The sequence below is a fragment of the Anarhichas minor genome, unplaced genomic scaffold (genome assembly GCF_050575085.1).
Source record: "Anarhichas minor isolate MPS153535 unplaced genomic scaffold, ASM5057508v1 ptg000012l, whole genome shotgun sequence".
Taxonomy (NCBI): domain Eukaryota; kingdom Metazoa; phylum Chordata; class Actinopteri; order Perciformes; family Anarhichadidae; genus Anarhichas; species Anarhichas minor.
Genome location: NW_027466458.1, coordinates 3,578,851 through 3,601,651, shown reverse-complemented (window position 1 = coordinate 3,601,651; position 22,801 = coordinate 3,578,851). Strand labels below are relative to the sequence as shown.

The window sequence follows — 22,801 nt, the reverse complement described above, 5'->3', positions numbered from 1 at the left end:
TTCTTTTACAAAAATACACAATATAAACTTTAAATCCCTTTTATACATTTTTTTAAGAATGTGTGACCAAAATAAAGTTCTCAGTGCTCTCTGTGACTATTGTAGCCATTAGCCGCCATATACGCCAATAAAAATAAATCCCTGCTCAGCTAATGTTTTCTGAATAATTTAGAGTTCTTCACCTCAACTAAATCCTTGAAACTACCGTCTTTATTTATCTCTTCATGAACATATTGAGACAAAAATCACATATTAAGATATCCTGATTCACACCACTCTCATGTAAATTAATAATTAATTCAATTTTACCAAAATCTGTCACAGATTGATTATATATATATATACATATATGTATATATATATATATATATATTTATCTTATGCTGGTATATCTAGACACCCCTATTGGCCAATATATGACATACTGTATGCTACACATTTTTGTGCTACACATATAAGTCATTTGCTGATAACTGAGTACAGAAATATTAATTGACATGCTTTACATTCTCCTGATAATTAAAAAAAAAAAAGCAAATATATATATATATATATATATATTGTTAATGTAAAACAACAACAACTGTATATTGTTCTCGGTTTGTTTAGATTTGTAATCTGTTGCGTTCAGACGATAGTTGTGTAATTGATGTTGCACCACTTGATTGTTACAGGTGGACTATAAAGCCGATGAGTGGCTAATGAAGAACATGGACCCTCTGAATGACAATGTGGCCACTCTTCTGCATCAGTCGACCGACAAGTTTATAGCTGAACTTTGGAAAGACGGTAAGCTGCCACCATCTTATCTCTAAACATTTGAAATGGTCCTAAAGACTAGAAGGAATCAATGTTGGTTACTCATCCTTTAAGATTCATTATGTATGTACCAGTTTGCTTATTCCGTTAACAAGCACGTCAATATGTCTCTCACTCGAGCCTACTAACAACAGCTCTCTGCCTTGTTGACCCAGGCCGATACGTTTATGATCTCTAAGAATTAATTGAACACCCCCCCCTCCCCCTCCCTCCCCTCCCTCCCTGTCTCTTTCTGTGTTGTAGAGATTCAGACCATTCAAAGGGCTTCATTCTATGACACTAGTCTGGATGACCCGGCAGGTGAATGACTGGGTCGTGCTGTAGCAGACCTGGGCCAAAATAATAATAGCTGAAAATTAACAGCTTTGGATTGTGAAACCGAGCTGCTCAAGGCGCTTGGTCGGCTAAATATAAGCGCTTCCCGAGCTGGTTGATGTCTTGAAAGTGTAGCTACTGGTATATTTTTGCCCAGATCTGGCTGTGCTATGTTTCATGCTTCAGCCGGTGCTGTGTCTGTCATAGCTACAATGGCTCCCATTTGCTTCCAGGCTGCATGGCTCCCTTTGTCTCAGCCAATAGCAGTAGTGCCTAATTCCTAAATATGTAGAATATAGTTAACTGCTCCCTTTAGTCCAACTAGTGTGCTTTAATTTGTGTCAGCATTGTAGTAGGCTGACATGGGTCTTGTGATCTTTGCATGGTCAATAGCCCTGAAGCAAGTGATTATATCTAGCGCAGCTGTTTGCAGTCTTTGATAGCTCCTCTGTGATGTGATTCATCCACAAGCAAAATTAGGATTTGTAGCTTGACTGAAGAAAATGTAATGACATTCATTTCCCGCCTTCCTGCTTCCGCGATAGGACCGCAGTAGCGGGGTATAGAAAGCAGATGTTGGTGTTTGTTTTGGTTCTGATCTCACACGTCAGTGTAGAGGGTCCAGACAGCAGGCTGTGACTCATCCAATACCGTTAAAGGTTTTTTAAATTAAATCTAGTCGGTTGGATATTAATATGTGACATAATGTTAAACAATAAGTCCACTGACACTATCAAATCACAGAAAGATTTACTGTAGAATTTGAATTGGCGTGAAAAGACCAAAACCAGCAATGAATTCAACAATAATTGTAGGTGTATCCAAAGCCTAATTTATCTTATTTCTAATTATTATCTAAAAAACTATTAAAAACACATTAAAGAAACACACTGTTGCACTGACTGACATGTTCTTTATAATTTATGTTTCATCCCATATACACTGTCCTGCTGCTCTAAATGCACACTATAGCACCAAGTCAGAATCTAAAATAGTAATGTAATGTAAAAATAAAAACAGCTAAAGACTACATTTCCCAGCTGATTTTTATCTTCAGTAAGAACAAATGGATTTGGTGCTGAGAGCCGCAGCCTGGCAGGGAAGTCAAAAACGTATTTAGAAATGGACGAATGGACCAATTTTGGTCTTTTCAGAGATTTTTTTTTTAACAATAATATCAAATAATAAAGGTGTACTCTAGCATTTTAGTATTGCACTTTCAAAAAGTTGGAGGACTTGCTCGATCTAAAAAAGAATGGTCAAAATGCATCAGAGGCCGAGATATCCTGACTTTAGTTTCTAGTTTAGGTCAAGCTCCTAAACGAGGCCGGATCCTACATTTCCAGTGATGTTGGTACATCCACAGGTCTCTCAAACGTGACGTCCCCAGTTTGCATTGCAGTGTCATTTTTTTTGTCTTCTCCAAGCCCAAACTGAAATGATGCAAATAATGACACTTGAGTAATTTTCTCACACTTGACAAAGCACCCTGCAGAAACACAGAAGATTTGATTTGGCCGGCAACTAACAATTATTTTTAATGTTGATTAAACTGTATTTTTTTTTCGATCAGTTGATCAATGTTTTGATTAATCAAATAATTGTTTCAGCTTTAGCTATCATACAACTGTTGAACCCCCACTAGTCGCCTGGTTTTTATGGGTAAAATTGATGGGGTGATAAAGGTTACGAACAGTTATAGTTACAGAACAGTTATAATATTTGCATCCAGTGTTTGCAGCCCCTTAAATGTTAGCATGTTGAGAATCAATGATTTTACTAGCAATATGTTGATGCATCATAAGCAGTAAAATGTTGAAAAGCTTTCATGTAGCTGCCATCAAGCATAGTCTCTCATCCATCAAGACCAGAGAGGAGCATTTTCAATTCTTGCTATTAAACTTTGTTCATGCTTTATGAGTAAATCCTAAAAAACGGTGCTTCTCTCTAAGGTAACGGCACATGTGGATTCCTGTTTAGAGCGTTAGGAGTCGATAGGCCTTGCTCTCCATGTCCATGCAGAAGCTAGCGGTAGTTCTAGACTTTGAATGCTTCTTTATAGATTGCCGTTGTTTGACTGTCGTGTGTCTTTTTCATCCATCTGCACTTCATGTAGCTACATTATGTCACTGCTGCTGTTTGTTTTTCTTTTCCTCTGCTCCCCATGAAGTCTTCTCACTCTAACCAGTTCTCCTCATCTCCCCACCAGTCGACCGTATCGTGGGCCTGGACCAGGTGGCAGGGATGAACGAGACGGCCTTTGGCGCCACCTATAAAACAAAAAAGGGCATGTTTCGTACGGTGGGACAGCTCTACAAGGAGTCACTCAGCAAGCTCATGGCCACACTGAGGAACACCAACCCCAACTTTGTTCGCTGCATCATCCCCAACCACGAAAAAAGAGTAAATAAAGAATCTAAATTTATTTGTTAGAAGCTGCGTGTCAAGCTTTGGAAAGTGAGGGACTTGTTTCTTTATACTAGAGTATTGTCGTGTGTCTGGTGTTAATGGTGTATTTGTTCCTTCAGGCTGGTAAACTGGAGCCTCACCTGGTTCTGGACCAGCTGAGGTGTAATGGAGTCCTAGAGGGGATTCGCATCTGCAGACAGGGCTTCCCCAACCGTATAGTCTTCCAGGAGTTCAGACAAAGGTGACAAACGACCAGCTTTTTGAACTCTTTAATTTCATTTAACACAGAAGAAATGTTGATATTAATGTTCTCTTTTGTTTACAGATATGAGATCCTGACACCTAACGCTATCCCCAAGGGATTCATGGATGGAAAACAAGCCTGTGAGAGAATGGTAGTGCCTTTCTTTTCTCTTGATCTATTTCAGGTTTAAAGCTCCTACCCTGGAAAAAAATAACATACTATATATTCTGCTGAGCCTTAGGAACTGACTATTTACCCTTTTTGACCAAAAAGTTCCAGAAATAATGGAACAAGAGGAACTAACCTCAGGAACTAAAGTCATCTAACTAAAAGTCCCTTCTGCATTTCCTCCGCATCTGAAGAAAAGTTTCTGTGGTGGAAAAACTCTTAACACAAATACTTTCCAGGAACATTTCTTGAATTTGTTTAGAAAATGTAACCCTGTCGACAGAGGTCAATTCTTAAAAAGTCTTCATGTGCCTTTTGTAGATCCGAGCCCTGGAGCTGGACCCCAACCTGTTCCGTATCGGTCAGAGTAAGATCTTCTTCAGAACTGGTGTTCTGGCTCACCTGGAGGAGGAGCGCGATCTGAAGATCACCGACATCATCATCTACTTCCAGTCCGTTTGCCGTGGATACTTGGCACGCAAGTGAGTGTCAGATCTCATGGTTTTTATTCCAATTCCTTAGCTATGAACATGCATCTGCATTTGGATACCCAAGATGCATATAGGGATGGTGATGCAATTGCTCAAACTCCCACAGGTGGTCGGAGACACAAAGCATCAATATCCAGATACACTTTGTCAAGTGTATATGCATCTGTCATGTCAAGTCAGAAATGTATGCTCCTCCCAGTAGTTTCCATCAAGAACAAAGACAAGAGTAACCAACCTCCTGTCGTGATTAGCATTTATACCGAAGGATAAAGCAGCACGATGGGAAAATGACAGTGAGTTTGGTGCATTTACAGCTCATCTGTACACTGAACGAAGCCCAACGTTGGTCTTTAAAAACACTGCTATACCCAGACATTGATATGTCGCCTGTTTTTGCTCCATTTCTCCCCTTAGGGCCTTTGCTAAGAAGCAGCAGCAGCTGAGCGCCCTGAAGGTCCTCCAGAGGAACTGTGCTGCTTATTTGAAGCTGCGACACTGGCAGTGGTGGAGGCTTTTCACCAAGGTGAGAACTCGTGAAGGCTAAAGTAGTTCATATGTGATATGAGCAGATCATACACTGCTACACTACTACTACCACTGTACACTACTTCTAACGGTAGATATTGTAGCGAGTCAGTTCATCTGATCATGATCGTCAATTTGTGCAAAAATAAGTTTAATTAATAATCTTTTAATTGCTTTATCTGTGTCCAAGTCAAGTTAATTGATTAATTATATTACTAGGAATTTTTGTTATATACTGCTGGGAAAAATGTGATATCGCTGTCAATAAACTCATGTACTTGATAAGCAATTATAGGCCTTATTGTCAGTAAAAAGGTATTTAAATGCAGTCCATGTGTTGCAGTTAATTTGGGGAACACTGCAAAAACCATGTAGAGATTGATTTTAATTCTCTCTCTCTGTCTCTGTCTCTGTCTGTCTCTCTGTCTCTCTCTCTCTCTCAGGTGAAGCCTCTGCTGCAGGTCACCAGGCAGGAGGAGGAGCTGCAAGCCAAAGATGAGGAGCTGGTAAAGGTGAAGGAGAGACAGCTCAAGGTGGAGAATGAGCTTGTGGAGATGGAGAGGAAACACCAACAGGTAGACGTGCCCTCTGTTATGGAAAATACATAATTTCAACGTGCATAAGCAGGTATAAATTCAGAGAAGCTTCGTTATTTATAAATGGTGCTAATTTTATCATGTTACATGCTATTACTTCTGTTCCCAAATTGTTTGTAAGGAAGTTACTATTTACTGTGTTCTATCAAATTTATTACAATAGAAGAAATCAGTATTGCAGCTAAGAAGGTTGGGAATTGTTCTTCCAAACTGTTGTTCCCTCTCTCCAGCTCGTAGAGGAGAAGAATATTCTAGCAGAGCAACTCCATGCAGAGACGGAGCTCTTTGCCGAGGCCGAAGAGATGAGAGTCCGTCTGCTTTCTAGAAAGCAAGAGCTGGAGGAGATTCTTCATGACCTGGAGTCCAGGGTGGAGGAGGAGGAGGAGAGGAACCAGAGCCTGCAGAATGAGAAGAAGAAGATGCAGTCACACATTCAGGTTTATATCTTCATCTTTTTAAACTTCTACAGACACAAACTTCTTTCCTTTTGTTTTGATATGTCCTCAGTTGACAAAAGGCCTTTCTGTTATTTATATAGAAGTTGAAGAGGGTTGGAGTCGACAGCTTTGTCTAACAAATGTGATCAAACCACACTGATGAATCCGATTAGTTTGTAGAGAAATACTTTTTAAAGAGTTTATAAACTTCAGTGTTCAGACTTCAACCTCATGGCATTGGATCGGTTATGGATCTTTATCTGTGTGTGTTTTCCTCTTCGTAGGACCTGGAGGAGCAGCTTGATGAGGAGGAAGCTGCAAGACAGAAGCTGCAGCTGGACAAAGTGACAGCCGAGGCGAAGATCAAGAAAATGGAGGAGGACATTCTCCTGCTGGAGGACCACAACTCCAAGTTCATCAAGGTGAGAGGATTCAATCTGCAAATGATGGGTCAAACCAAAACCAGAAAGCAGTAAAGGTCAAAAATGAATAACAGTATGTGATTGATGAGGCATATGATGGGATGGATCTGAGAGAGAAGTACAAATGTGATTGTATTTTGACTGTTTCACCTCCAGTTAATAGTTGTGCTTCCAGTCTAACCAACGCTTTGATGTTACACAACAGGAGAAAAAGCTGCTGGAGGACAGGATCGGCGAGATGACCTCTCAACTGACGGAGGAGGAGGACAAAGCAAAAAACCTCGGCAAGGTTAAGAACAAGCAGGAGATGGTGATGGTTGACCTGGAGGGTAAGCTACTGTTACTGCCGCCATTTTGAGTCGAAGAACAGAACGTTCAACACACAAATAGGTGAATGGCCATCAGTTTAAGGACTATTTAAGTTACAGTAGCCTGTACGTAACATGAAACATAACATTATGAATACATTTTTTTTTTTTAAACATTGATGAATGTAAACATTTCATGAATGTTAAACGCGCTGCTTTTGCGTTGCTGAGCACCTTTTATTTCCTCCGCTATATGCGCCTCATGTTTTTGCAGGTGCGCCCTGAACGCCAGTGAAAAAGCATCCAACTAGCAATGTTTCTCATTCTGGTGACTTTTACCCGCAGCTATATAACTTTACCAACCGTAGCAGCAGGAGGCCAATTAGTGTGGGACTTGAGATTTCGGGGAAATTGTTTTCATTCATTTAAAATGTACGATTAGCTATTAGGTAGCATACAGTTCAAGGGTTTTGCCTTGCATTATCCACCTGCTGAATGCGCGCTGTCTGATCAGGCTCTTAATCTGCGTTACTTAAGTGCCGGGTCGATAAAGAACCGAGGTATGTAGGAATGTTTGAAAAAACACCCGTGCATTTAGGCAAAGCAGCTAATCTGATTACCGGTATTTGTGTCAGGCTGTTAGCAATTAGGTGTTTGTTGTTTGTCACTTTTTGTGACCTCTTTGTACCTCGTGTGACCCCTCTGTGACTTTCCCTATTTATCTTTTGAGATCATTTGAAAGCAAAAGTTTTCTTTCTTTTTTTTAATAATCATTCGCTATGTTTGATATCGCGTTTTCTTTATGAGACATGTGATTATGCCTCCCTTCAGAGCGTTTAAAGAAGGAAGAGAAAACACGTCAAGAGCTGGAGAAGGCCAAACGCAAACTGGATGCTGAGACCACTGACCTACAGGACCAGATTGTTGAGCTTCAGGCCCAGATAGAGGAGCTGAAGGTCCAACTGAGCAAGAAGGAGGAGGAGCTGCAGGCTGCTCTGGCCAGGTCAGTGATAGACATAAAACAATCTATCAAAGTGTCAAAACTGACTGCATCAGAGGCCTTTTGCAAAATATATATAACACTGATAAACTAAATCCAGACATGCTCCTTTCGGATGACTGTTGACAAGATACAATCATAATGATTTTGAAACATAATGGTACAAATATTGAAAAAAGAAGATATAAAAGATAGATAATTCAGAATAATGGAAGAAAGGAAAGTATTGGATCATATCTCATCAAAAACTTAACTCTAAGCCAAAAAACAGATTCATCAGAGGGGGCTAGTGCCTTCCAGTTTAATACTCTACTACTATAAATTATTCATCTTGCCAGTACTGAAGCAAATGCTACTATTCCCTTTAATTCATTGTTCATTGACGGAAGTCCAAAGATAGCTGATAGAGCGCTGTTTGGCTCTTCACAATGACACAGACATGTCCTCAGCACACAGATAGTTTTGTATGAAATCAGACGGATCAAATACACTGAAGTGTGTTATTACATCCACTACTGGGCAGACTCCTCTGAACTCGCATCACTACAAACCTAAAGGTTTGGAAAAATCTCACTGTTAGTGGTAATGCTGATTTTACTTCACCAACATTCTCTCACTAGCACAGTATTTCCATGACAACTGCACTCGAAGTCAATAAGAAGACCCTAAAATAGTCGCTAGCACACTCCAACAAACACCGAGTCAACTCTGACTTAAAGCAGCTCTCGTCCTTTTCAGCTGCTGCAGTTGGCGTTTCAGCACACGCACACACTTTGTCTCTATCTTCCACTCATCCCAGTCCTCCTCTACTCTCCTCTGCAGCTCCCAGCTGCAGTGTTTGCCTCCAACAACACTGGCTGAGACCTTTCATCTTGGAGGCAGCCGTGTCTGATTACAGTCAAATTGATGTTGATTGATGATCTCTGTCCTGGGCTTTGCCGTAGTTTTCCACATGAAGAGAGCCGGGTTAAAATCCAGCTCTCATTTTACAATGGAGGACAAACAATTAACAAACCTGTTTGTTTGTTTTTCACCGTCAGATTTACTGATTGCAAAAAGCGTCTGCAGCTATAGCTTTATTCCTCCGTCGATCCTGATTTTCCATTCATACGTAGTGGGAAAAATATTCGGAGCAACACGTTTGGTGTCATGTTAAATCGTTTTCCCATTAACCGTCACAAGACTGCATGCAGATGAGGTGAACAGCTGTGGAGGTCAGCACAGATTATCTTAATGTTCTCAGTAGGTCGTTGGTTAATGTCTGTCTGAATAATTTCACATGCAGAAATCATCCGTTTAGTCACAGCTCCAGATAATTAAGCTTTCATTAAACTTGATGTGCTCCGTTTTGAATTGAGCAGCTATTTTGAGAACAATTGTATTTTTTTTTTTTAAATGGGGAATTACTTTTAGGTTGGAGTCATTAGTGCCTTTAATCAACACTGTGGCATTGTATTAATTATAAAACTGAATCATTATTGCATTCAGTGTGACTAATCAGTGGGTTTCTTTGTAGCTGATGAATGTTACGGATCACCACACTGCCACCCTGTGTGCACTGGTGGCATCATTTCAAGTAAAACAAATACACTAAGTTGTGTGATAAGGGTCTACTCTGAAGAACCGACATGTGTTATGTGTCTCCAACCAGGAGTGATGAGGAGACAGTCCAGAAGAACAACGCCTTGAAGCAGGTTCGGGAGCTGCAGGCCCACCTTGCTGAGCTTCAGGAGGACCTGGAGGCAGAGAAGATGTGTCGAAGTAAAGCTGAAAAACTTAAGAGGGACCTGAGTGAGGAGCTTGAGGCCCTGAAGACGGAGCTGGAAGACACGCTGGATACCACCGCTGCCCAGCAGGAACTCCGGTACGTATTTAACGTTGGTTTATCAATGATTACAAAGGGGAACTCTGACGAGTTTACAGATGTTAGGGAGTGCGACTCCATATGTGAAAGCGTTGTTGTTGCTCCAATAGGGAGCTATTCGAAAGCTGATGAATGCTAAATCTGGGGAGTACTCTCATGTTTCTGATGGTTTATATACTGGTGTTAAACTACAGGGTTTGACAAAAGCACAACTGTTATTTGTGAATATATTATTCACTTACACATTCTCTAAACTGCTTAGTGTTCGATATTTGTCACTACTATGCTACAGACAACAATAGCCCTAACCCTGCAAGTTAAGGTGTTTTTTTTTAATTGCATCTTAGAAGGTGTCCTCTAACATGTGTCCGAACTCCAGGTCCAAGCGAGAGCAAGAGGTGGCAGAGCTGAAAAAGGCCATAGATGAGGAGACCAAAAACCACGAGGCTCAGATCCAGGAAGTGAGACAGAGGCACGCCACAGCGCTGGAGGAAGTGTCTGAACAGCTGGAGCAGGCCAAGCGGGTGAGGGGGTCGTACCTTGTTACCCTCGCAGGGCTTGTACACATCAGCCTATGTAGGCAGAAAATGTCATCAAATTGTTAATGTCAAAACATTAACACATTTGTTTTGCTCTGCACAGTTCAAGGCCAACCTGGAGAAGAACAAGCAGTGTCTGGAGAGTGACAACAAAGAGCTGGCCTGTGATGTGAAGAGTCTGCAACAGGCAAAGACGGAGTCCGAACACAAGAAGAAGAAACTGGAGACCCAGCTGCAGGAGTTTATGTCCAGGGCCACCGAGGTAGAGAAGGCCAAGGGAGAGCTGGCCGAACGCTCACACAAACTCCAGGTAAATACCTCCACAGTATAACATTTAGCTATGAAATGATTGGGATATAGCTCCAGATTGCTCTAAAACCCAACAAATAATTCAAAGGATTATCAATGACGCACTTTGGTTTTGTTTAATATGCTTTCCTCATAACCCCATTCATCTTCTTCTAGACGGAGCTGGACAGTGCATACACTTTGCTGGAGGAGGCAGAGAAGAAGGGCGTCAAACTGGCCAAGGAAGCCGACAAACTGAACAGCAAACTGCAAGACTCAGAGGTACGAAAGACGGCATCAGCCAAGTTTAAAGCTGCAGGAAACTTGATCTAGAATGACTGTAAAAGTTACAAAGGTGTCAAGTATTTCTCTCCATGATTAAAAGTGAAAACACCAGGACGGTTGGGTTGTTTCAAGGAGGCCGTTAGAATAATGTGAACACACAAAACGAATCGACACAGTCCAAATCCGTTCTTATTCCGTTATCACACCTCAGTACTAATAATGATAACAACAGATTTGTCTCCCTGCTTTTCTTTTGTCTGGCTCATCTCTGGTGTGTAGGAGGTGCGGCAGGAGGAGACTCGTCAGAAGCTGAACATGAGCGGTCAGATCCGCCAGCTGGAGGTGGAAAAGAACACCTTGCTGGAGCAGCAAGAGGAGGACGAGGAGGCACGACGCAACCTGGAGAAACAGCTGCAGATGTTGCACTCCCAGGTACAGTCATACGTAGATATTGGTACACATCCACATCTGTGTTGTATTATCTTTATCTGAATAAAACAAATGGCCTTCCTGTAGCTGTTTGAGACGAAGAAGAAGCTAGAGGAGGACGTGGGGTCGATGGAGGGCCTGGAGGAGGTGAAGAGAAAGCTCCAGAAGGACGTGGAGCTGACCAGCCAGCATCTGGAGGAGAAGACCATGGCCATGGACAAGATGGAGAAGACCAAGAACCGACTGCAGCAGGAGCTGGACGACCTGATGGTGGACTTGGACCACCAGAGACAGATCGTCTCAAGCCTTGAGAAAAAACAAAAGAAGTTCGATCAGGTATGCTGGACCGCCAAAGTCTTTCAGAAATGATTCAGGATGTTAATAATTAACCGTTAACTGACAATTATTTTTGACAGATTCATGCCGTCAGTTAAAAAGTATAACAGTGATACTGTTACGTCTAACTTTATACTCACCGTCACACACACACGGTGGGCTGCAGGACGCGTGATACTCGGCAACCGACAGAACAGAGATGTCGGAAACCCAGACAGAGGCAGACACGCATCTGACAACCTCGCAGCTAAACTGATGCAGGGGAGCCGAGAAAGTGTCTGAATGTGTCCACATCAATGCACCCAACATAGTGGCTGCAAATTCTCCCTGACAGGTGTACTAGGGACTCTGTTGCCTTTTAAATGATGGATTTAATCTTGTTAGGCAATTCGACCACAGCAAGGAACTAACCTTGTTGTTTAATGATCAGTTAACGAGGCTATCAGTCAGAAAATAATTCTAAATTAGCACCCCTAGAAATGGTGGATCGAGGTCAGATGCATGCATGTATTGAAGGCGGTTGTTTCTTTGTCCACACTAGCTGCTTGCTGAAGAGAAGACCATCTCCGCTCGTTACGCTGAGGAGCGAGACCGTGCGGAGGCTGAGGCCAGAGAGAAGGATACCAAGGCTCTGTCTATGGCCAGAGCTCTGGAGGAGGCCTTGGAGGCCAAAGAGGAACTGGAGAGGTTCAACAAGCAGCTCCGTGCTGAAATGGAGGACTTGATGAGCTCCAAGGATGACGTGGGGAAGAATGTGAGTGACCTTTGACTTCATTTACAGCAGAAAGACGAGTTGTAGCTTCCACTTACGGCTCACTTCTCCGATGATTAAATATTCCTTTTTTAGTCTCAAAGTACAGTCTGATCAGCCAGGACAGTTTTAATGTTAGTTCTAGAAATCACTGAAATCTCAAATAAATATTTTTCATTTTAGAAATCCACACAGGGTTTTCTGAGTCCAGCCCGTTTCGCTGACATATTTGTGTGTCCCGATGATGCGTACAGGTCCATGAACTGGAAAAGTCCAAGCGAACTCTGGAGCAACAGGTGGAGGAGATGAGAACTCAGCTGGAGGAGCTGGAAGACGAGCTGCAGGCCACGGAGGACGCCAAACTGCGTCTGGAGGTCAACATGCAGGCCATGAAGGCCCAGTTTGACCGAGACCTGCAGGCCAGAGACGAGCAGGGAGAGGAGAAGAAGAGGTCGCTTGTCAAACAGGTACACAGGGCCCACAGATGATGACCAGCATGAATTGGCTCCATATTCCTTATGCATTTCTTGATATGCCGTGTTGTTTACTCTTCCAGGTGCGTGAGATGGAGGCAGAGCTGGAGGACGAGAAGAAGCAGAGAACTCTGGCTGTTGCCTCCAAGAAGAAGCTGGAGATGGACCTGAACGAGCTGGAAGGACAGATTGAAGCCGCTCACAAAGGCAGAGACGAGGCTGTTAAACAACTGAAAAAGCTACAGGTACGCACGCACACACACCTGTTCAGTGCATAGCCTAGAAGCCTTTGAAACTGATTTTTTAAGGGTTTACAACACAGTGCAGATCTCTGTTTGTTTATGAATGGACAGAGGAGGGTATCAGTTTTGGATGAGACACTCTGACCCTCAGTACTGTTAACAAAATATTGAAGATGCAGCACAAAACAAAGTTACTACTGATGGATTATTATTTTTTGAATTACTTCTATTTGGCGATAATGCCGTGTTTCGGTACCCATTTCTAGTGTTCAGGGTTTTACGGTAACTTAATGTTGTCCATTATCTGTGTGTCAGCTGCTACCGCTGTCCGTGTTGATTAGCGGGCAAATGAATGAGCTCAATGAAATACCTTCCTGTTATTTTTCTGGTCCACCTTGTCTCTGGTCTGTAGGCTCAGATGAAGGACTATCAGAGGGAGCTGGAGGAGGCCAGAGCCTCCAGGGATGAGATCTTCACCCAGTCCAAGGAGAACGAGAAGAAACTCAAGGGCCTCGAAGCTGAAATCCTACAGCTACAGGAGGTCAAATTCCAGATTATCTTATTGTCTGATATGAACTGTTAATATGCATTTCATTCATGACTTAGAGAAAGAATGAATATCAACTTTTTGTCAGACTTGTTCAGTCAGCCTTAATTTCTGTATTTGATGGACAACAATGGGAGAGCAGCTTATACAAGATCCTCGTGTGTGTTCTGTGTGGTTTAGGACCACGCAGCGTCCGAGAGGGCCCGTCGACATGCTGAGCAGGAGAGGGATGAGCTGGCTGATGAGATCGCCAACAGCGCTTCTGGAAAGTCTGTGTCGCCTTGTTCATACTGATATTTTAAGTGTCTTAAAAAGGTATTAAATTTACCTTCAGGATTCCTGCAATCACCCTGAATAATAATGTGTGTGTGCGTCAGGTCGTCGCTGCTGGACGAGAAGAGAAGGCTGGAAGCTCGTATCGCCCAGCTGGAGGAGGAGCTTGAGGAGGAGCAGGGGAACATGGAGCTGCTCAACGACCGTTTCAGAAAGACCAACATCCAGGTAAACAGACTGCACTTAGAGAGAAGGGTTGTACGCTTCGCCATGAACTTGGTTCCAAAATGGTGGATTGCTTCTATCAATGTTACACATCTCTTCCTCAGGTCGACAACCTGAACACCGAGTTGGCCGGAGAACGCAGCACTGCACAGAAGAGTGAGAACGCTCGGCAACAGATGGAGCGGCAGAACAAGGTCTTGACTAGTTTAAATACATTATTGGCATATAGGATGTATGCGCTTATGAGGTTGGATAAAACAACAGCAGAAGAAGCTGGTTACCTGATGTCTTTGTATACATGTTGAATGTGAGCCATTATAAACACCTCAGCTATGAGAAAAGTGATTGAATCCAGAATCTTTTTCTCCCCCTCACAATAGTGCGGGGGAGGAAACTGCTTTTCGGTTAGTAAGTATGTTTGTATCTCGTCACATTTAATGCTCAGGATCCTAACAGTTACATGTTACAAAACGCAGGACTTGAAATCCAAGCTAGCAGAGCTGGAGGGGACCGTCAAGTCAAAGTTTAAGGCGTCCATCACTGCCCTGGAGGCCAAGATCCTGCAGCTGGAGGAGCAGCTGGAGCAGGAAGCAAAGTAAGTGACCAAACTCACCCGTTTTCACAAGATGAGACCGAGGACATTTAGAATTCATTTGAAGACTGATGAACCACCATTGGAGTGATTTTCTGGTCAGCTATTTGGATACACGTAAAGGTTCATCATCAGACATTTTAACAACTAAATCATCATGACATTGATTTTAGAGACAGTAATGGTGGTAGATGGTAAGAGTTAAATAAAGTTGGACTAAACAGTGAAAGCAGACGATAATGAGCTCTTGTCTTACATGTTTCTTTTTGCAGGGAGAGAGCAGCAGCCAACAAGATCGTCCGTCGCACGGAGAAGAAGCTGAAGGAGGTGATGATGCAGGTGGAGGATGAGCGTCGTCACGCTGACCAGTACAAGGAGCAGGTATTGACTCATGGAAAGATTCACTTCTACTCAGGATGGTTCTCCAGCCAACCACCCACGACCTCTCACTGTCGCTGCCTGTTTCCCCGTGTGTCCGTCCTCCCGTCAGATGGAGAAAGCCAACTCCCGCATGAAGCAGCTGAAGCGTCAGCTGGAGGAGGCGGAGGAGGAGGCCACCAGGGCCAACGCTACCCGCAGGAAGCTGCAGAGGGAACTGGACGACGCCACCGAGGCCAGCGAGGGTCTCACCCGAGAGGTCAACTCCCTCAAGAACCGCCTCAGGTACGAGGAGGACCTTAGAGACGTCCTTATGTGCCCCGTGGACTTCCACAAAAACACATCAAGACAAATAAACTGAAGCAAGCACAACAATAAAAAACTGTGAATATGTAATCTCTTAATCATAAAGTAGTGTGTATCTGCTTTAAGGTGTCAAGCTATTTTACTGCCACAGTATCTAGTAATACAATTCTGATATACTTATTTGTATAATTTAAACGTTTGTCTTCAGCTTGCGTGTGTATTAGCAGGGTTTATTTTACATGTACATTTATTTGAGCCGCTCCTTAAAGCAGCAGAGGTTCATGTTGTTTTGTTTTGAGCAGGCGTGGCGGCCCGGTCAGCAGCTTCTCCTCCGGCCGTTCGGGGCGCCGCAACCTCAATCTGGACGGTGCCTCCGTCGACATGTCGGACGATGATGCCGACAGCCGTGCTGGCGACTTCAACGAGACGCAAACCGCCAACGCCGAGTAAACACTGCGTCCCTTTCCTTCCTCGTCTTCTCCCTCCCTCCTCACCACCCACCTCACCCACTTGTCCTTGGCGTCTCCATTCATTTCAAACCGCTGACTGGACAGACGATTGGAGCGATGTTTTTGCTAACGCTGGGCGGAGTGTGCCTGGCAGCCCTTTTTGTATCAGTTAACACTGCAGGGAAAAATCCATCGCCCTCCCCTGAAGTCAAGCCTCCAGCCCTGGAGAGTCACAGGGGCAAACGGACAATTCTGCCTTACTCTGTCCTCATCCGGCACGCTGCTACCCGGGCTCGTCTCTCGGCCAAGCATCATCTCAGCATCATGAGGTAATACTCTCCCTCCCATCAGGCGTCAACTTATCTGCTCAGCTTATTGAGAAAGTATACATAGGTGCAAAGTGCTTTTTATACATATGAAACTGTAGGTGGAGGCTGTTAAGTGTACACACACACATCAAGTATGTAACGTATGTGAACGCACCCCATACTGGAATTGCAGCACTACAAGGTATTACACATTGGTGTTGTTTATTAGTGTTCTGCTCACTAGTTGTGTAAAAGCCATCTCGTACCCGACACACTCCCTCCTTCCAAAACAAAAGGTCACTGTGGCCTTCGGACCGCCACGCCAGCTGCTTGTGTTGCATAAGTCTCCCTCCGATGTCCGGACTGTTTGCTTCTACACAGGAATGACGAACATCTCGGGACATGCAATTGAAGAACATGGACTCTGGATTTGAAGTGTATTACTGTGAAAAAAAAAAAAAGGGTATTTTTATTTTCTGTGTTGCTTCGTCTCGCTGGGTTTTAACTAGAAATCTCAGCTCACGAGGTTAACGGGTGTATCGTTGACCATTTCTCCTCTACTGTGGGTCGGCCTGAGCTGCGAATGATGCACAGGAAGACGTTTGAATCTTAAACTGGAAACCAACAGGGAGAAAAGGCTCTTACTGGAAGCGCTGAACTGGCACAAATGGTTACGAGTTTGACAGATTGAACAGAGGAGTCTTATTGCTACATTTCGGTGTTTCTGCAATGTTTGTTTTATCACTACATTTAAAACACAGAGCTAAAGAAAAAAAATATGACTACCTGCCAAACTTTGGAAACAAGTCATTTAACAACTCCTACTGCTGTTCTGAAGGCATTATCCAAATCCTCCTGAGCATTTGGATTAAAAAAAAATATTCAGTTTGTTTCACAATAAAACAAGATTTTTAGCCAAAGGGCTCAGAAATACAACAGCTACAATTCCATGACATCTGGTTTCTAACCCGTTTCCCAAGTTACAACAGTATTTCCTAATGTTAGGTCACATACGAGAAAATATATATTGTGATTTATTTTTGATTTGTTCACATTCCCTTGTTTTACATTTTCTTAAAACAAGCATTTCATGAAACTGAAACAGGCATGGAAACTTCTTCATTTCTGGCTACTTGGATAGAAACGTTAACATGATGGTGAACAAACTAGTGCCGTTTTGGGATTTGAAGCCCGACTCTTCAGACCTGATTAAGCACTTAGTATACCTTTGCATTTTAGCCCAGGTTCCTTTTAATGTTTTTTGTGAAGTGACGTAAAGCTCTGCTTGAACTACAGCAGCCACCTCAACAGTTGAACCACTACATGCCAGGGAGCTCATAATCCATCCATCAACCGTTATTTAGTCTTTCCCTGTATCATTGACCTGCAGATTAGGGTGGTCGTCTACAGCGGACTTCTTTGCCCTTCTCCTAACTGTTAACAGTATGTTTCTTTAAATGTGCTTTAGACACTAAATAAGGACATGAGCGGGCAATGATTTAACTACCGATGTGAAAAAGAAAAAAAAGATGAAACCGGTACACCAAGCAGAGAGATTCACTTTCTCAACTCTTGTGTTTTGTTCTGTGCTGCATATCATATCGGCCGTGTAACTCCATGTTCATAATAACGTCCTAGCTTGAGTGTTTGTGTCAAAGTCAGTATTACAGTATCGTTAACACGAGAAGTGGAGCCCTCTGCGGCTCTGTACTAAGATCTCCCGTGTAACCAAGGCTTAGTACTCAATCTATTTTGGGAAACTTTGGTCGGCACAGGATTCCATTTGGTTGAGAGCTTTAATATCCACAAGTAGTTAACTCAATTTTTATTTTATTATAATTACACAGCTGGCTGTTGACAACCAGGCATTCAACTGCAAATACTCCCATCATATTATTTCTTGTATTCCTGTATTTCTAGACATTATGTTTTTTGGTTTTGTTTGTTTTTGTAAGGAAAATAAAGCATTTTCACTGTAGCTGTGGCGCTGTTCTGGTCTGTTTTCGGGGCTGGAACAGGACCGGAGTACTGGAGTCTGGTCTTTCTCATTTTATTCAGACTTGTTTCACTCTCCAGTGTTTTAATGTCTTCGTCTAGTTCTTTACGCGCTGCTCTCCATCAGATATCAAGCTGTCGTAGTTATTGTGTAACAACTTTTTTCAACATACTATGACCTTTTACTGTGACTTAAAGTACATCAACATACTATACTACGATGACCTTTTTTTTTTTTACATACATCACTACTTTTTAAAGACTACTTTTTTTTTGAAATACTAGGTTCTCGAATAACCTGAAAATCTGTTAATTGTAGGTCTGAACAACAAAAGGACCATAAACAACTTTCTTCATTTATTAGAATAGTTGTCTTTTCATGATCTGATATTTCCCTCTAACTTTTATTATGGATACAAATAAAGTCAACATACTTTACTATGAATTTTTAGGACATTTTTCAACATATTAATCCATAAACTTTGTATTACTTTTTTGTCATACAACACTGACATCTTTCAACATACTATAAGTTTTTTTTAGGCACTTTACATATACTACAACTTTTTTTTGACATACTATAATATGACGTTGAAGAAATTTCGACATGCTATATTATGACTTTTTACGACATTAAACTGACATTTTAGAACTTTTGACACGTTATAATGGGACAGACTTCACTATGCATTTTTTGTACTTTTTTTAACATACTAAAGTTTTTATTCGACAAAGTCACAGTACACTGTACTGTGACTTTAACACACGACAATATGGCTTAAAACATATACTATGACTTTTTCCTATTCTTTTTTGACATAATATACTATGATTATTTAGGACCTTTAATGGCATGCTGTAATAATGTTGCTGACGATAACGTGTTATTAGTTGGCAAGTCTCACAGCGGGGAAATTTCCTCAAGTGGAAAAACACACCCACGTTGCTTAATAAGTAGTATCGGCTGCAACATCAGTGAAAAACAATTAGAGGCATTCATTTTCAAATAGGCATATTTGTTTTCTTGCTTTGACAAAACCACTGCACTCAAAGTAAAGCATGGATTTAATGAGGTATTTTGCCGGTGGTAAAGTTAAAAGTTAGTATGGCAAAAAGATACTGCGGTCAAGTGGTCCGTCATCCACAGAACGTTGGTCACATCAGCCGGCGTTTGAAATGTAATGCGCGCCTATTCTTGGTGCTACGGTACGGGTGCTTGGATAGCCCCAAAAGCCCGGAAATAGACCTATATTTCATCAATAATTTGCCCAATTTGTTAAAAAAAAACGTAATTTTGTACATTATATGAAATCCAACAACAAAAAAATCTGAAATTACACTGCAGGATTCATTTTTATAAAATGTCAAATATGGGGAAATGATGAACATCAAAATGTCATTTGAGTTGACTTTGCCTTTACTTTTCTCAAAAACTTTACAGTAATATTTTAAGACAGTATTCATGTACATAGTCAGGGTTGTCATTAACAATCAAGTGAAATATTGACATAACCTCTTAAGGATTAATTTTTAGAAAATGTCAAATATGGGGAAATGATGAATATCAAAATGTCATTTGAGCTGACTTTACATCGAATTTTCTCAAAAACTGTACAGTAATATTACATTATATTTGACATGGAGATACATGGGGTCATCATGAACATAACTCCAACGTAAATTTTAGCTAACCAATGAAGGAAATGTTTTTTTTAGAGATCAAAGATTATTATTAGGTAATATCATTTTCGAACCCTTTTTCAATTAAAGATTATACAGCAGTGTAATTTCAGATTTTATTATTGTTATATTTCACTTAATGTACAAAATGACGTTTTTGACTTGTTATATCAAATTGGACAAATTATTGATGAAATATAGGTCTATTTCCGGGCTTTTTGGGCTATCCAAGCACCCGTACCGTAGCACCTCGAATAGACGAGCATTACATTTCAAGTGCCGGCTGACGTGACCGAGGTTCAGCGGATGACGGACCACATGACCGCAGTCAAAAAGATGCATGGTGTTCTGTGTACTGATCCTGCAGGCTGTCCGCTGGTGTTTGTTGGCTCCAGCGAAGTGTACAAAGGTTAATTTGAAAAGTTATCCATCATTCATGTAGGTTAGCAAGCTATATCTAGGATCCAGCAGCATAAATGAAGTGCAGTCAAGCATGCACTGCAAAGCACTGATGTCAGAGCGCTGTGTGCTTGAATATTCAAAGTTTAGTGATATTAATGGTGCCAAGGGTCCAAATTGCACCAAATGCAGGGATCCCCAGAACTACAGCTACCGAATGTCAAGTAGACGGGATGAGACGTTCTTCCCTTTTATGACGCACTATACTAGGACTATTTTTTATGACTTAATGGAATACTTTTTTCCCCAACATAATATTCTATGACTCGATATGTTTTATGACATACTATAGTTACTTTATTTGGCATACTGTTCATTTTTGGGTCATACTACTATACTGACGTGTATGGCATACTATACTACACTGGGTGGTACATTCCTTCATTACAATAAACAAGAAGACTGTAGTCCATGTTCAGTGAATCTCACTTCCACCATCCTGCTGCTATAAATGCTCAAGGAGCACCGAGCTCATTCATCTGAAAACAGTCCCCAACAAATGCCCCTTTTGCTGCAGACTAAAAACTACACTGACCAGCCGTTTTAAGAAACGTGTCGCTCTTATGACAAGTGAACTCTTTAGACAGTGGCCTTACCTGGTTGGCAACGATACCTGATGAGCCTGCTGCTGCTCTGCTGTGTGCCGTTTCCACCACCGCAGGTCGAGGAAGGAAACTGGATCTTCATTTCAGTGTTGAAGGTTGAGTTTAACAACCCGTTTGTTCAGAAACCAAAACGTCAAAGTTCTCTCTCACATCCTCTGATCCACAGGTGTTTTCAATTCCCCTGATGACCCCTCCCCTTCCAGTCAAGCCAACCAATGAGAGGCATGATTAACCACGAGGAGGGGCCAGGCTATGAGCTCATTGGTGTTAATGAAGAATCAACATGTTGCTCCATAACGCCAACGTTCAGTGCTCGTTAATTTAAAATACATCCTCAGATTCAGCACTTACAGATGTAGAAAGAAACCATTAAAAAAAAAGTCTTAAAGAGTCGTCATGAAAACAACCTGTTTTGTTTAATTTCATAATTGACACACAAAAATAATCTACAAAAGACCAAATTAAGTAACCAGTTAACCACGAAATGTCATTTTTATCCTCCCCGACCCCCAAAGAAAGCACAATTTATAAGATGTCACCCACTGCTCCAGTCACATGACTTCACAATGACATCCTGAAGGACCACACGTCGACACTCATGGGTTTACATTTTGCGTGGGAAATGTAAGAATAATCACTCGAACACACACACACACAGTGACCAGCAACGCCCCATCTAAAGTGAGCTACAGAACAATCTTTGGCGCCATTCTCGGTGCAGCTGGTCAGCCAGACGCACATGGAGGAGGAACTAGTCGGGCGAGGCCGAGAGACTCAGGAAGAACGGTTTTGTTAACGGAGGTATTCAGCAGAGGGAAGGTTTCTCTACAGGTGTGTTCAGACAGACAGCAAAGTCAATGTTCAGCCTCGTGTCAATTTGTTGACGCCAACTGTTTCTGTTGGAGTGTGACTGTATCTGCTCGACCTCTGAACTCACCAGAAACTCCTATTTACGTTTATAAAGTAGTTTCACTAAGCCCCAGGTACGGGTCAGCACAAAGGGGAGGAAAAAAAGACCCGTTACTCCGGGTTGGGAGTGTTTACACATCATCCCAAACTGGTTAGCCCCACTGCTAACCCTGTAGCAGATAAACAGGACAGATTAGCTTATTTTGTTGCGTTATGCATTTGTAGCAGTTCATCATCACGTGACTCTAGATATAAACAGTGTATAGCTCCTTTACAATTAGCTGAATCAATTTAGGGTTTTAGTGTTCATATTGGATTTTATTTTGACACAAGCTAATGCGAGTTTGCAGCGAGTTTGTTGACGTTTGTGTTTTGTAATTTATTCACCAAGAGGGAGATATTGTCCGTATCAGAAATCCGTTATTCCCACTTGTGGGATTAATAAAGTATCCGTCTATCGCTGCTCGTAATGACAGTTTCAACAATAGGACGTGAAAGCTGAACAAGTGCAACTTTTTCCACTCAAGTTGAAACATTTTGCACCTAAATCGCTTCTTTCCGTTGACTTTGTGTGCAAACCGCCTCTAAAAATTTGCTTCGCATTCTGTCTGAACACACCCAAGAACAGAAGTCTCGAGTGACATCTACAACTCCAGAGACGCACCGACAGGTTGAGGAGAGGTTGAAAGCCAAGCGACGACTCGCACTTTTGCATTGAGCGTTTTACAGTCCTGCATAGATCTTTTTCATACGTTTTCAATACAAACTAAGGCGTTGTGTTATATTAAGTTGGATCGAGTTAATAAGCAGAGAAAGTAAATAAAAAAATCTTAACTAAAAAAAACAAAAAACCCTAAAACAATTCAAGTAGGCTACAATCTTGACGTTTCTCCCCTCTCTCACAGGCGGCTCCTCTCTTCACAAGAGGAGCCCAAAACTTCTTCAGTTCAAGTCTTTTTTCCAGAAAAGGTCCAGTGTGATTAAACAGCACCAAAAGCACACCGAGCAAGAGAGGGGCATCAAACTTACACTCGCTCATTGTTGTGAAAAGGGGGTACACATCTTTACCCATCCGTACAGAATAATCTGGAAAGAGATTAACAGTATATTGTGTTTCTTTATGTACATACACGC

The 22,801-nt window shown here is 41.9% G+C and overlaps 1 protein-coding gene across 3 annotated transcripts in view; it reads left to right on the top strand.

Annotated features, from left to right (window-relative positions):
• Nucleotides 1-17,997, top strand: part of myh10 (myosin, heavy chain 10, non-muscle) — a 41,828-nt gene extending 23,831 nt beyond the window's left edge. For 2 of the 3 annotated variants that reach the window (XM_076090301.1, XM_076090299.1), the window contains 29 exons: nt 675-789; nt 1,063-1,119; nt 3,344-3,537; nt 3,663-3,784; nt 3,869-3,938; nt 4,277-4,437; nt 4,861-4,969; nt 5,415-5,546; nt 5,798-6,004; nt 6,289-6,426; nt 6,632-6,755; nt 7,566-7,737; nt 9,386-9,598; nt 9,978-10,122; nt 10,241-10,447; nt 10,603-10,707; nt 10,990-11,142; nt 11,227-11,475; nt 12,017-12,229; nt 12,481-12,693; nt 12,783-12,944; nt 13,354-13,482; nt 13,669-13,757; nt 13,866-13,989; nt 14,091-14,180; nt 14,463-14,581; nt 14,851-14,959; nt 15,069-15,241; nt 15,565-17,997. In XM_076090301.1, coding sequence (XP_075946416.1) covers nt 675-789; nt 1,063-1,119; nt 3,344-3,537; nt 3,663-3,784; nt 3,869-3,938; nt 4,277-4,437; nt 4,861-4,969; nt 5,415-5,546; nt 5,798-6,004; nt 6,289-6,426; nt 6,632-6,755; nt 7,566-7,737; nt 9,386-9,598; nt 9,978-10,122; nt 10,241-10,447; nt 10,603-10,707; nt 10,990-11,142; nt 11,227-11,475; nt 12,017-12,229; nt 12,481-12,693; nt 12,783-12,944; nt 13,354-13,482; nt 13,669-13,757; nt 13,866-13,989; nt 14,091-14,180; nt 14,463-14,581; nt 14,851-14,959; nt 15,069-15,241; nt 15,565-15,712 — 4,242 coding nt within the window. In that variant the 3' untranslated portion in view covers nt 15,713-17,997. The remainder of the gene's footprint in view (nt 1-674; nt 790-1,062; nt 1,120-3,343; nt 3,538-3,662; nt 3,785-3,868; nt 3,939-4,276; nt 4,438-4,860; nt 4,970-5,414; nt 5,547-5,797; nt 6,005-6,288; nt 6,427-6,631; nt 6,756-7,565; nt 7,738-9,385; nt 9,599-9,977; nt 10,123-10,240; nt 10,448-10,602; nt 10,708-10,989; nt 11,143-11,226; nt 11,476-12,016; nt 12,230-12,480; nt 12,694-12,782; nt 12,945-13,353; nt 13,483-13,668; nt 13,758-13,865; nt 13,990-14,090; nt 14,181-14,462; nt 14,582-14,850; nt 14,960-15,068; nt 15,242-15,564) is intronic. The other variant, XM_076090300.1, reaches the window with a different exon arrangement.
• Nucleotides 17,998-22,801: the final 4,804 nt, after the last annotated feature.